The 14,341-nt window shown below is 49.5% G+C and overlaps 1 protein-coding gene across 1 annotated transcript in view; it reads left to right on the forward strand.

Annotated features, from left to right (window-relative positions):
- Positions 1–8,047: 8,047 nt before the first annotated feature.
- Positions 8,048–14,341, forward strand: part of ESRRB (estrogen related receptor beta) — a 176,697-nt gene continuing 170,403 nt past the window's right edge. Inside the window, exons 1-2 of the mRNA XM_070594146.1 lie at positions 8,048–8,207; positions 8,470–8,621. Of these exons, the coding sequence (XP_070450247.1) occupies positions 8,620–8,621 (2 nt within the window). The 5' untranslated portion in view covers positions 8,048–8,207; positions 8,470–8,619. The remainder of the gene's footprint in view (positions 8,208–8,469; positions 8,622–14,341) is intronic.

The raw sequence follows: 14,341 nt of genomic DNA on the forward strand, positions 1-14,341 counted from the left end.
CCCTTCATCTGAAGACTGTTTCTGTTTCCCAGAAGAGTTCACACCCACCTGTAAGCTCACCCTCCCCGCCCCCCGCCTTCCCTTATTCCTTCCTTCTACAAACATTTATTGAGCACCTAGGATACTTCAGGCACAGAGGAGCCCATGGTAAATAAGACATTCCAGGCATCTCTTTTGTGGAGATGACCTTACAGTGGGGGGCGAATCAACAAAGTGACCTCAAGCAGTGGGAGATGCTCTAAGGGAAATCAGCAGAGGCCCCAAGAGAGAGGAGAGAAGAGCGTCTGCTCTGGAGAGGGTGGTGAGAGAAGGGGCCATCGGAGGAGGTGACAGAACACCTGATGCGCAGCGTCAGTGTCTTAATGATGTAAAATCTTGTTTCTTAAAAAAAAACAACCTGTAGCTAAGGACGTAAAGTTCATTTTGGTAGCCAGTACGTGGGTATTTATTACCTTTTGCACATTTCTGTATTAAAAGTGTTTCTGTATTTAAATTGTTTTTTGCATTAAGTCATCTAATTGAAAACTTCTACTCTAATGTGACACATGACCTGCAGCTCATATGAATGATGAATAGCCACCTTGGAGCGTCATCGCTGGGCCCCTGAATGACTCTTATTCATCCTTCAAAACCCAGCTCAAATATCACCTTCCCAGTGAAGCCTTCCTTTACCTCCACTTAGGAAGAGTCAGTCGTTCCATGGACTGCAGTCACTCAGTACATTGCTTATATGTTTCTCTTTTTTTTTTTTTTTGAGGAAGATTAGCCCTGATCTAATGGCTGCCAATCCTCCTCTTTTTGCCAAGGAGGACTGGCCCTGAGCTAACATCCGTGCCCATCTTCCTCTACTTTTTTATATATGGGACCCCTACCACAGTATGACTTGCCAAGTGGTGCCATGTCCGCACCCAGGATCCGAACCCGTGAACCCCGGGCCGCCGAAGCAGAACATGCGTGCTTAACTGCTGCGCCACCGGGCCGGCCCCTCTTATATGTTTCTAATAAGTCTTAGCATATTGTATCAGAGTTTATTTGTGTGCATATATAGATTCTTCCAAAGCGCCTTTGAATCTTGTTCATCTCTTTATCCTCAGCTTCTAGCACAGAGCACATAGTAGCACGTTCTGCATTCTCGATAATGATTTCCATGATGCTTCTTGGATGAATGAATGAATGTTTAACCTTCAAACAACAAGCTCTCAAAAGAGTATTAATAGAAGATATTTGTATACAAGGAATATGCTAATTAAAATTAGTTTTATTTATTCATTCACACAAACTCAGCAAGAACTCCATTTGGCTGCTATTAATGTTTAGTGTGATTTACTGTAAGTACTAGAAATGTAAAAAATGTGTTTCTTTTGAAAGGAAAGCCACAGTTCCTCCTGGTTTTCCCCCATTCCCCTCCCCCCGGCTTTTGCCTGAATTAGTAAGGCTTTACTTTACTTTAGTTCAAGTCTTTTCCTGAAACCTGCCAGCTGCTCACATGGTGATTTAATTACTTCTGAATCTACTGAAGGCAAATACCAAGCAATCTATGGGGAAGATTATGGAGTTCCCGGTTATTTATTAAGTGAACCTCACGTAGTCCTTATGGCTGCGATGGTGACTCCACGGCGCACTGCCACCCTGTGGGTGTCAGTGTTGGGAGGGGAGCTCAGCGAGATAAGTTCAGATCTTGGAGTTCGCCAGCAGAAGGACGGCAGAACCCTTGTAGGAGGTCCAGCCAAGACGGAGGGCTGCTAGCTCCTCCCAGAGTTATAGGGTTTTCCTGGAGGGACACAGTTAATAAACATAAAGCCCCTTTCTTTTCCTTCCAGGATGGAGTTGACACCAGGGTTGAGCAGGTTGTGTGGGGAAGTGTAGGTCTGGAGCAGGACTGACTTGGTTCATATCTCAGTGCTGCCTCTTTTGAGGTGGGAATATTGGAGGACCTCCCTCTGCCTCGGTTTCCTCATCTGTAAAATGGGGATGAGAGTGGCCTCTCCACGTCACAGGGTTACTGCGAGGATCGGATGAGTTAACACAAGCGAAGTGCTTAGAACAGGGCACAGAGTAAGTGCTCAGGAGCAGAAGGAGCTCTCCAAGAAACTCACTCACGCAGCCCAACTCATGCAGAGAAAGAGGGTGATCATTGCGGCTGCCATGTGTCCCCTGGCTGTTTCCTCACCCCTGTCCCGTGATTTCCTTCACTAGTGGAAAATCCTTTAGTAAAGTGCTACAAAAATATGCAGAGCTTTCTTCTAGTCCCAAGACTAACCAATATTTTGGTGGGGGGGGGGGGGTGGGGCTTGGATTACAGCGAAGGGGAGACAGTGCCGACTTGGCATGTTTAAGTCAGAGGGAAATGGAATAACCAAAAATATGAAATTGAATTTACGTCATTGACATTATTCTACCAATGTTTGCATTTGGAGACTACTAACCTGTGAGGTCTCAGGGCTTTGCCACTAATTTACATCCAGTTTAGATCAATGGGCTGGCTCCCAGCTTGCATTGCCATATTTAGCACGACCCCCACCCCCTAATACATTGGTTAGAATGCTTTGGGATGTAAGTAACAGAAAAATAACGGGTAGTGATTTAAGCAATAAAAACACTCATCATCTCCTAAAACAAGACGTGGGTTCGTTCTGGTTCGGCGGGTCACTGGTGCCATCAAGGACCCATGCCTTTCCCTTCTCCTGCTCTGCCATACTCTGCATACTGGCTATTCTTCTCCAAGCTTCTTTCTTTTTTCTTTTTTTGGTAGGGGGAGGGGAGGATTGTCACTGGGCTAACATCTGTGCCAATATTCCTCTGTTTCATGTGGGAGCCACCTCAGCATGGCTTGATGAACGGTGCTAAGTTCACACCAGGGATCAGAACCCGTGAACACTAGGCCACCAAAGCAGAGCGCATGAACTCAACCACTATGCCACCGGGCTGGCCCTCCAAGCTTCTTTCTTTACAGTTGCAAGGTGGTTTCTGCGGCTCTTTTCCCATCTCTTTCTCTATTTATCATGGAGGAGAATAATGCCCAGTTGCCCCTTGTTCCCCGACAGACTCCTGCATTATCTCGTTGTCTGACTGGGACACATGGCAACCTCTCTAACTGTAGGGGAGGCTGGGAAAACAAGTGGCATTTTCAGCCTCTACAGCACGTGACGGGCCCACCCAGCCAGGAAGCGCAGTGGGAGAAGACTGTAGTGCAGACACCCGATAACGTCTGCCAAACTTGCTCAAGCTCCTCGTCTAGAATTCTCATCTATGTCCCCTTTTCCCAAGGTCCCTTCCAACTCATATTAAGTGGCTAGAAGAGGGTCTGTGCCTTCCTAAGTCTCTTCTTTTTATGGGGCTACTGCGCACACCTGCACAGGTTGAGAGCTGTGTGGTTCTAGGACATCCTTGTGGACTGCCACGTGAACGGTGCCTCCTGAAGTTGTGTGGTGCACAACCTTCTCAACCAGCAGCCTTGTGGACCATTTCTGACTCATCCTGTATTGATCTCTTACCTCACTCTTCACCCTCTTACTTTACATTTCCTAACTTCTTAGCTTTCATTCATTCATTCAATAAACATTTATTGGTCACCTAATGAATGCCAGGATGTGGGATAGGCATTGGTTGGTCGTGGATGGAGGGTGATATAAACATGAAAAAAGCAGGTCCTCATCCCCTAGGAACTACATCCCAGGGATGGAGACCCATATATGATCAAATATTTGTAATACTGTGATAAGTGCTGTAGCAGAGTGTGTCACACAGTCCCGTAAGTGTACAGAGGAAGGAGTGGCTGAAGTAGGGAAAGGCTTCCAGAGGAGGTGACCTTGGAGCTGGGTTTTGAAGGCCAAACGGTGTGTTCCAGGAAGAGGTATGAAAGAGAACACCATGTTGTAGAGGAAAAGCTCTATGTGGCAGGGCATGGTGAGAGATGTGACCAGGAATATAGGCCAGAGTGGAATTATCAAATACAGTGTAGGATGGAGCCAGGTGAAGGACTTGGAGTTTATCCCATGGAACAGAGAGCCATAGTGGGGTCGGGGGTGTGCATAGCAATGTCTAGGAGCAGAGGCTTTCAAGTCAGGCAGACATGGGTCCTGATCCCAACTCTACCACTTACCCACTGTGCGACCTTGGGCAAGTCACTTCACCTCTCTGAGTGCCAGTTTCCTGGATGCCGAATGGAGAGAAATAATCTGTGCCTGTTAGGGTAGTTGTAAGGATTCAATAAGGCAGTGTAGATCAGGTGCTTTACACAGACCCCGGCACACAGGAGGTGCTCAGTACATGGTGACTTGTTTCCATTATTACTGTTTTGTTGTAGCATGAGGCAAATACACATGAGAGGACAGCACAAAACTCAACCAAAATAGGATGTGCTAGGTGGCCCGGATGAGATGTATTGTTGGCAGTGGGGGAGATCGGCCATCAGGACCCCTGTGGGTAGGGAGTGGACAGGTGGTACGTCATACTTGAGCTGGACTGTGAAGAATGAATAGAAATTAGGTAAGAGAGAGAGGGAAGGCAGGAGAGCTAGGAATGCACCCAGCAGGGACAGCGTGTTTATGGGATGCTACGCGGGCTGGTTGGGCAGCAGGGTGGGGTCTTTTGGGGTAAAGGAATGGGAGAACATGGGCCAGGTGTCATGGGGGCCTTCGATTTGTTGACTTGGCCCCCCCCAGGTCTCATTATTCCCCTGATCTGGCACCTCCTCTCCTCTCAGAAGGTATAGGATCCCCTGAGGGGGTTGCAGGCATGTGTCAAACTTCTGGCCTGGCAGTTCCCTGGCAAACCAGGCTCCACCTGCCCTTGTGTGTAAAGCCGGTGCCCATGATGGCCGCCCCCTGGTCTCCTGTGTCCCGGCAGGAGATGATTAATGGCTTAGCTGCACCGATGTGTTGTATTTTGGTCTGTTCCCAAGCAGATAGATTTTTCTTTCCAGATAAAACGAATGCAGGCCCTTCCTGGGCTGCCAGTCCCTGTCCACTCCTCCCGGTCGCGGTCTGTTAGGGAATGCCGAAAGGTAAATGCGATGATAAGCTGGTGGGGGTGGGGATGACTGTACCTTCAGGGGCCCTTGTCAACAGTATAAAGTCACCTTGATGTGCCAGGACTAATGACGCTGGAGCAAGCCAAATGGAGCCTGGTGGCACTGAGGCGGAGCAGGAGCCAGCGCCCCAAAGGCCCAGAGCAGGGCTGTCAAGGCCTCCCGTCCTTCTGCCCGGGTCTTTTCCCTGGTGACTCTCACTCAGCTCATCTCATGCTGAGTGCAAGACCTCCTGAACTTGCAGGTGCCTCCTCTGTAAAAGGAGATGTTACGGGTTGAATTGTGTTCCCTGCCCCAAATGATGTTGAAGTCCTCACCCCCAGTACCTGTGAATATGACCTTATTTGGAAATGGGGTCTTTGTAGATGATCACCTTAAGAAGAGGTCATTAGGGTGGGCCCTAATCCAATAAGCTGTGTCCTTATAAAAAGAGGAAGTTTGCACACAAAGACACACTCACAGGGAGAACGCCATGTGAAGACGAAGGCAGAGAGGGGGTGATGCTTCTACAAGCCAAGGAATGCCAAAGTTTCCTAGCAAACCACTCAAAGCTGGGAGAGGGCCCTGGAACAGATTCTCCCTCATTCCCTCAGACAGAAGCAGCCCTGCCAACATCCTGATCTTGGACGTCCAGCTTCCAGAACTGTGAGGCGGTGAATTTCTGTTGTTTTAAGCCCCCAGTGTTTGGTTCTCTGCTATGGCGGCCCTAACGGACTAATCCAGGGGAATCTAGTCCTCCCCATGGGCTTGCAGTGAGGATGTAACAAGGAGGCTGGTGATGCTACGTGGGGCATTGATTAAGGACTCTCCATGTGCTGGGCTCTGTTCTAAGCATCCCTTTGCCTTGAGTCACTTTGTCCTCCTGACAATCTTAGGAGGTAGACCCTTAGAATTTCCACATTGTAGGTGGGGAGCTGAAGCACTGAGAAGTTAAGGGATTTCACTAGTTTCCCAATAGTAAGTGGAAGATGCTAGATTCCAACCCAGGGAGTCTCGGTCCAGAGTCTGTGCTTTAACTGCTGGGGGTGTGTGTCTGTGTGTGCCTCTGCTCCATGAGGCCCAGGGGGCCTGGCCCTGGAAGCTCCTGAAAGCAAAGGCCTCTGGTCTCCCATGATGATGACCAGTCTTTCAAGGGAGCCCTGGAGGATCAGATGGGTACCCGCTGGTTGTCAGCTGACCCCTACATTCCCCTAAGGCCACTTACAGGGAGCAGACACCAAGGCTTAATTCAGTTGGGAGAGTTGAGACTGAGACTGTGGACCGATCCAGAGACCGGCCTGAAGGTAAAAAGCCCAAACCAAGGTCCCACTAGGCTTTCTACGGAGGATGCTCTCTGGGAAGAGTGGGTTGTTTCAACCCATGCACTGAGCACTTAGGACAGACAAGACCTGTGCTAGTGACCTGGGGATGCTCTAGGAGAGGCTGCGGCCACACCACGGAGATAAAGGCTCCTGCATGGTTTCTGCCGGAAATCCGGGAGGGGTCCGCAAGAATCCCGATGTGCACAGCTGGAGTATTTGAGGAGAATGCAAATAATGAAGGGAAGTCCATGGTTTGCATCGGAAGAGAAAGGTTTTCCCCTAAAAAGGAGTCTGGAGGTGAATGTGTGCTATACCCAGTCATCAGTACGGAAATCTCTTGAGAGGCCTGCCTCTCGGCAGGGTTATCTGCCTTTTGAGCAACCAGACTTACCAAGAACTCCCTGTATGGCCAGGCCTGATTAAGGGGAAGTGCTGGGTTGCCACACTGGCCTGGGACCCAGAGCACATCTGCTCTCAGAGGAAATTCTGGGTAAATGATGGGTCAGTCAGACTGTATCTGCCTAAAGTCCCACTCCCACTTCTCTGCCTCCCTAGGGCCCTCTCATAAGACAGACATTTCTGGAGAGAGTGTTTTAGTCCAGAGGGGTGACTCCACTGGTAGGTATCTTAGGAATCACTCATTCATTCATTCAGTCAGTCAGTCACTCGATCCATACGTTCAGGAAAGTCTTCCTGAGTGTCAGGCATCATGGCAGCATGTGGGGACGCCATGGTGAATAAGACAAACACATGGTCTTTCCCCACTTGGAGCTCGTATACCAAGGGCAGGCTACTCGTGGAAACGTTTGAGGTCCTGCATATTAAATAGGCTTTGACCTCAACAGGCTGGGTCCCGCCCCATCCTCATAGTTTATGTTAACCTGAAGAGTAAAGGATTAGATCTAACGCGAAGAGGAAATTCAACTTCATTTTAAAAAATTGGGGCTCAGGAAGTTTCAAGGATTATAAAGTACCTATGCCTTACCACACCAGCAAAGGGCTGGTCCCATGACCCCTCCAGAGGGGGAACCTCACCTGAAATTTGCCTAAATCAGCGTGCAAAGTAACCAGGTCATGAAGGCAGATGACCCTTGTGTGATCTAAGCCAGTGGGTCTCCACACGGCGGCATGGGAGTCCCCGGGGCGATCAGGAGCTCACCTGGTTCATTGTTAGGCAGCCCATACTGCTGTCGTTTCTCCCTGAGGCTCCCATCTTCTGGAAACTTTGCCCCAGCTGTCGGAGGTGGGCTGGCCTGCCTCAGAGAGGCTGCCCCAACTTTGCAGAAATTTTTTTCCTTAGAGACCCTTCAGGATCCCAAAGAATGGGGCTCATTTCCCCAGGCAGAAACTTTTTCAGACAATTTGGTCTCTGAGGAAATCTTTCTGGAAAAAGCAGAGACACCAACACCCCCAAGGCCTTTTGACCTTGGGCACTTCTTCTGTCAGGGCCGTTATCCCCTGGCCTTTAAAAGCCTGTCACATGTTGGGACTGGGCCCACTGGGCCCTGCCTCACCAGGCACGGGGGTCTCCTGACTCTGTCCTACCCCTCACCTGCACATCCTCCTTCACCCCCAGGAGCTTCTGCGTGTCCCCCCAGAAGCCTGCCTGTTCCCTGAGCTAGGAAAGCTCTGTCTGCTCCCTCCCTTCCCCCTGACCTGGCAGGAGGAATGGAAACTTTCGTGGAAAGCACTTGCACTGACGAAAGCTCCCAAGTCAGGACTTCGACTTGGGCCCTGACAGGGCCACAGGCTCAGGATCCGGGGCCTCTGCTTCCCCGGGTCAGGACCTCCTGCCCCAGCTCCGCCCCTCGCTCTCTCTGCGACCATCATTCGTCGGCTCTCCCGTGACCCCAAGTGACTGCTCCACCACGAGAGAAGTAACTATCTTTCACGCTTTCCCCCCTTTTTTTGGTCTCCCCCCGACTTCCTCCTCCTTTTTATTGTATGTTTTTCTTTGCCCCCTTCCACAGCACATCGGTGGCTGCGTAGTCTGCATGCGGCCCTGTGGAGTCGAAAGTCTAGAGCTTTTTGCCGTTTTGTTTAAGACCTGGTTATGGTTGTGGGATTTTTTTTTTTTTTTTTTTTTTTTTTTTGTCAGCTGCCTGTTATATCAATCACGGAGTCGGGATCTATTTATAGGTTGGGAGTACTGTGTCCTTAGTCACAAAGAGACACAGACAGGGGACTGTCAGCTGGGGCCGGAGGAGCTGAGCCACGAGTCATCAGCACTGGAAACACCTGAGGGGTAGACCATCCCACGCCAGCCCCGTCCTCTCCCCGGCCCTGAGCATGTGAGTAACGCAACTTCGCCCTTCCCTCCGCCCCAGACTCTACCCGGTTCCTTCCTGTCCTTTTCCTACACACCCCCCTTCTCTCTTTCCCTCTCTCTCTTTTTTAATGGATAAAAATATCTCCTCGTGCCTGCTCTTTCATCTTGGTTTTCGGAACAGTAAAGCATCCCTGTGTGACCGAGAGGAAAATGTTGCCTTCCGCAGACTGTCATGGGAAGGTCAGAGGCACCGGGATGGCTGGGTGGGACGGTTACACAAACTCATTTGGAATCCGTAGGTTCCCTTTGATTTTTATTTGTTTTCCCTGCGAAAAAGTGAGTAAATCAAAAGGGCAAGGGAAAGTTTACACGCGGCTCAGCGGGGTGGTTATGGCTCCCAGCGTGAAAACTTTCATTTGCTGGCAGCTCCAGTATTGGGTGAGCCGGGAAGGTTACAGAGGGAAGACCCAGCTCGCCCAGGACAGGCGATGATGGAGGGCCCCCGGCGGATTTGGGTTCAACCTGGGAGCTTCCAGGTTCCGGGGGAGTCATGACAGTCCCAACAACCAGCTTTTCTATAGCGCTGCAAAGGAAAATGACTTTTTCCCTCCACGGAGCGAGTTTGCTTTGAGGAATCCAGAGGAGAGTGATGATTTGTCTTGCCTTACAGGCTTCTGTTGGCTCGCTCCTGTGGTGTATTTTCTTCATCCTGAAAGGGGAACTTGGGTGGGGGGCTGGGGACGGAGAGTCTCTGAAGGGACGAGCCAGGTGTGGAGGCTGTCTGTGCCTGCTCTGCATCCTCCCCCGAGGAAGACACTTAGTATCACTGTTCTCGTCAAAACTATGCTTGTTCCAGACAGTCAGGGGGCAAGCTCGCGGGCACATTGGTGGCTCCCAGAGATGGCAGTCCCCAGACCTTGTCCCGTGGTCCACACGGCCAACACCCCCCAGGCTTCCTGTGGCAGATTTGGGACTCTAGTTTCTGGATAATGTGTAGTATTAACTAAAAATCCTTCACATGGGGAGATGTGCTATACATTATTTACAAAGGAATAGGAACCCTAAGTTTTGGGAAAAATGTAATGAGCCTTAATGTATATTATATACAACGTTTAAAATGTATCTCATTCTTTCTACGAGTCTGATAACACTTGGGTTTCTATTTACTAAGACAGTGGTTGCCATATGCTGTATTGCCAGGGACTACTTCTTGTTTTGTTTGGAAAATCAATATCCTAACAAAGAAATCATCTCTCCAACAGTTTAAAAGCATTAAACAAAACAGGTGAATCTGGATTATTTTTGATTAAAAACAAAGTAGCTTTAACAACACATCTAACTTGGTGAAAGTTAAATAATATGGACACACACACATAGAGAGAGGGAATTTGATCTCATTTTTATTTTGACCTTTATGAGCCTCTAACATTGCTTCTCCTGATTCTTTATTTTCAACTGTAATTTATTTAAGGTTATTTATATCTTTAATCCACTCATTTATTATCTTGGAGGGGAGCATGGAGATCAGGAAGGAATAAGAAATTAGAAGGCAAACTTCACAAATTCACGTAGTAAGACCACATTCATTGGTGGAAAAATTCAGACTAAGGAGTTTGGTGTAAAATGGGGGGAAATGTCACTATTTAAAACCTAATATGGAAAATAAAGCCCAAGAAACCAAGAAAAAAATTAAATAGAAGTTGTACATGTTAAGTATGCAGCATTATCATTTTTTCTATTCTAAGGACTCTATTTGGATAAACATATCCTGCTACGGTTTTCCACAATAATGCTGAAGTGAGATGCCGTGGGTTATTGTTAATTAAAGCTTGGGCAAACCCAGTGATTGAGACATTGCATTCAGAAATCACAGCCGTCAGCTGTGTGCAAAACTGAACTTCTTGCCCAAGACTTTCAGATTTCAACTGCTTTTTAGAGAAAGCGTGACTGTCTTTAACCCTTTAATCCAAGACCAAAGCATTCCCTCCACTCCTCAGCATGCATGCTGGAGCCTGCTGGCCCACGATTGAGTGCGGTGGGAGACAGCCCCACATTTCTGAGCTGGTCCTGTGTTCTCATTAGCGGCAACGGTTGAGAGAGAAGAATATTTGTTAGAACATTTAGGCAGGAACTGTTCCTTTCCTTGGCTACCTGTGGATGCCTCTGGGTGGGATGGGGGCTCGTTTGGCAGGGCAATGATGGAGGGCCTGGCTTTCACCCTCAAGTTCAGGTTGTGGTTTTTCCCCTTTGGGCTTATAGAGATGCACTTGGGGAAAACTTCAATGCATTTGCATAAGGCAGCCTCTGATTACTTAGTTTCTGCTTCAGTAACGATTAATTTTATGTGGACTGAGCTAACATCAAACTCATTTTTTTTCCAAACTGATTTCTTACATGCAATTGGTCACGGGACTGTCTGTGACTTCACGTCTGCAAAACCTAACCCATTCCATCCTTGTCGTGGTTTTATTTCTCTGAATGTAAATGCGCACTCTGCTGCGTGCACGCGCAGTTGTTTTATGTGCCCCCCCTCCCTGGAGCACGTGGAAGCCCAGCCCAGGCCTCCTCCCAAACTGGGGACAGTGGGGCCAATGAGCAGGTGCTTTGGAATCCGGCAGCCTCAGGTGCAGGACCATCAATCTTGAGGAAGAAGGAATCGCAAATACCTGGAAAGCAGCCCCCTCATTCAAACAGTTTTACATAGCCGAGGTCTCTCCAGATACCCCGTAAATAAAAAATGGCAGCTGGCAGGATTTTTAAACCAAGGACCACGCTCAGCTCTTCCTCCCCATCACTTCATTCTACAGTGTATCTGTCCATCTTTTTCTTATCTCTATTTTTACATTTCATTATCCTCCCGCGCGCTCTCTCCCTCCTCCCTTCCCTCCCCCTTCTCGCCTTCCCTGAAAAACACATTTCTATCTGGCACAGAAAATAAACTCAGATTGTGGGTAGTTATGTTAATCTAATTCAATCCTCAGCGGGTTAAGAGTGGAATTCTAATAGTGGAGCTGTTGAGGGCTTTTTTGTTAATGGCTTGGGGATTACATTGAGTTAAAGGCTCATTTCCTAATCAAACAGAGAGGGAGAGAGTGACTCCGAATATTTATGAGTCTCCCAGTGAGAGTTTAAACATTCAACTCCAAAAGTAGGGTTTCTGCAGGAGGAAAGAGTTAAAACCCCTCAGGGCTGCTGGGGAAAAAAATTAAACCAGTTAAGCCATCAGCATTTTCTGGCTGCTGTACAACTTCAGCAAAGTGGAAGGTGGGGAGAGAGAGGGGAATCATTTCACAAAGCGAAAATGGAAACTGTGGCAGAAGCTCTGAAGCCAGAGTCAGCTGATGTGTTTGCAAAAAAGTCCCCGGGAGCAGACAGGGCTCCTCTGTTCACCAAGGGCCTGGAGGGGCTACGTGCGTTCAACTCCCCGGATCAATTCTCCTCCTCCAGGCCAGAGGTGAGGACGTGGAGACAGGAGTATGGCTCAATTTACTGGCGGCTGGAGAGTTCCCCCTGCTGCCTGGTGGAGCTAGAGGAGAGGACTCCCCCCTCTTCGGTCCTGCCTCTGAAGTACTGGGGGCCGGCTTCCCCTGCTAGAGCACTGTCACGGCTCACAAGTCCCTTTCTCCCCCTTTGCTCTGTCGGGTCCCCTGCCACACTCTGCTTGTGAGGACCTCAAAGCCCAGCTGGTTCATTGTGCCCAGGAGAAAGCAAGTCCAGAAGTCCCTGCTCTCCAGCCAGAGAAAGGGAGGAGGAACTTGGCCAAGGTCAGGCAAGGTCAAGGCAAAGCTGAGGTCAGGAGTCTAAGTCCTCCACAGGCGTTCTGGCCGCGCTCTCCCCTCATTCTCTGGGGTGCAGTAGAGGAGAGGGGAAAGTCGGAGCCATATGGGTGCCAAAACGTGCCCCAGCTCTCCCGGAGTGCGGTTTCCTTCTCCAGGTTGGAAAAGAAGGAAGCCCTGATACAGGAGGATTCGGAATGCTCTGTGGACACTTCTCCTTTTCTTTGCCACCAACCAAGTGAGCAGTTTCTAGTCCCTTCACATGGGCCTTTCCCCTGCTGCGTGAGGTCAGCAAAGGCTCCAGACAGCCGACTTTCTGTCTCTGGGGACCTCTGGCTCTCTGTTTGCCCCCTACCTGGGCACTGTTCTTTCTCTTAGTACTTCTTGCTCGGTGGCCCATGAGTCCTCTTGCAGTTGCCCTTCCCGTGTCGAGGTGGCATTTATAACACGTCTGCATCAGCTTTTCTGTGAAGCCTTCCTTTCAGGGTTGGCATCTCCTTCCATTAACTGCATTCATCCTCTGTGGTGTAATTGTTTCTATGGGTTTCCCGCACTGGACCAGGAACTCCATGAGAGCAGGGACTACCTTTCATTCCCCTCCGTAAGCCCAGCTCGTCGTCGATCATTCCTGCCCTCTTGCTGTAACAAGTGCGTCGTGTGGACGGCTCAGAGCTGTGGTTAAGAGCATGTCCTGTGAGTCAGACAGCCAGGGTTCGAACTCTCCTGGCACCAACTTTCCTCAGCTGTGACATTTGAGCGACTTAACTCCTTAAGGTCTCAATTTTCCCATCTGCTAACCAGGGATAATTATAGAACCTACCTCAGAGGGTTTTTGGGAAGAGGAAATGCATGTTAGTATTAGCCCTTTGCCCAGGGTGTTAGCACTTTTATTTACTCGGTGTGGAGCAGTGACTTCTGCACACATCATGTTGCACCACTAAAGACAGGCTCCTACGCCTCCCACTGAGGAGCTATGTCTCAGTCAGCTCAGGCTGTTAAGACAGCGCAGCTTAAACAGAAATTTATTTTCTCACAGATCTGGAGGCTGGAAGTCCGTGGTCAGGTTCCAGTGAGGACTCTCTTCTTGGTGTGCAGAAGGTCGCCTTCCCGTTGTGTTTTAACATGAAGGAGAGAGCAAGAGCTCTGTTCTAGCCTCCTCTTATAAGGATGCTAATCCCATCATGGGAGCTCCACCCTGGAGAGCTCATCTAACCCTAGTCATCTCCCAAAGCCCCACCTCCTAATACCATCGCATTGGAGATTAGGCACCAACAGTGTCCTGAATGTTGGCAGCAGAGTCCTGCATCAGCCAAACTTCCAGCTTCATCCTCCAATGGGCTCTTCCATTTGGAAATCAGAGATCGAGATTGAGAAACCCCTCCACCAGAGAACTAGGGGCTTTTAAACCACTGTGAGGAAGCGGAGGATGCGAGCCAGACTTTGGACAGCGTCCCTAAGTCAGGGGAAGAGGGCTGCACTTTCTGCTCTCTAGAAACAGAGTTTTGTCAGCTCTCTTGGCCCTGGCTCACAGTTCCATGAGCAGTTTTGTTCTTAGGGTCTCTGGGTCACCCCTGCACCCCTCTCCACCCTACACTCTCAGAGAGCGCTTTGGGCTCTACCCACAGAGCTGCCAGGCCAGTCCCAGCTGTGAAGCCAACCAGGTTGTGTTTTCAGGGCAGCAGGTGCCCGCTCTGTCCTCTCTCTCAACATGTTACTTGACAAGTGAATCCAAGAGCCGAGCGTTCCTGAGGAGGTGTCCTCTCGTGGATGCCCCCAGTCCCGGTGTCCTTGACACCCCTTACGTGTGTCTGTGTAGGGTCTCTATGCTGCAAGGCAGTGAGCCCTCCTTCTTTGCTTTCCCCACTCATCAGCCACTCACGTCCTGATTGAAGCAGGGGATGGGAACGTGACTCACAGTGCCCCCCACACTCCCACAGTGCCCCATGTTTGGCTCACTCCCTCCTCT

This window comes from Equus przewalskii, chromosome 25 (genome assembly GCF_037783145.1).
Source record: "Equus przewalskii isolate Varuska chromosome 25, EquPr2, whole genome shotgun sequence".
Classification (NCBI taxonomy): Eukaryota; Metazoa; Chordata; class Mammalia; order Perissodactyla; family Equidae; genus Equus; species Equus przewalskii.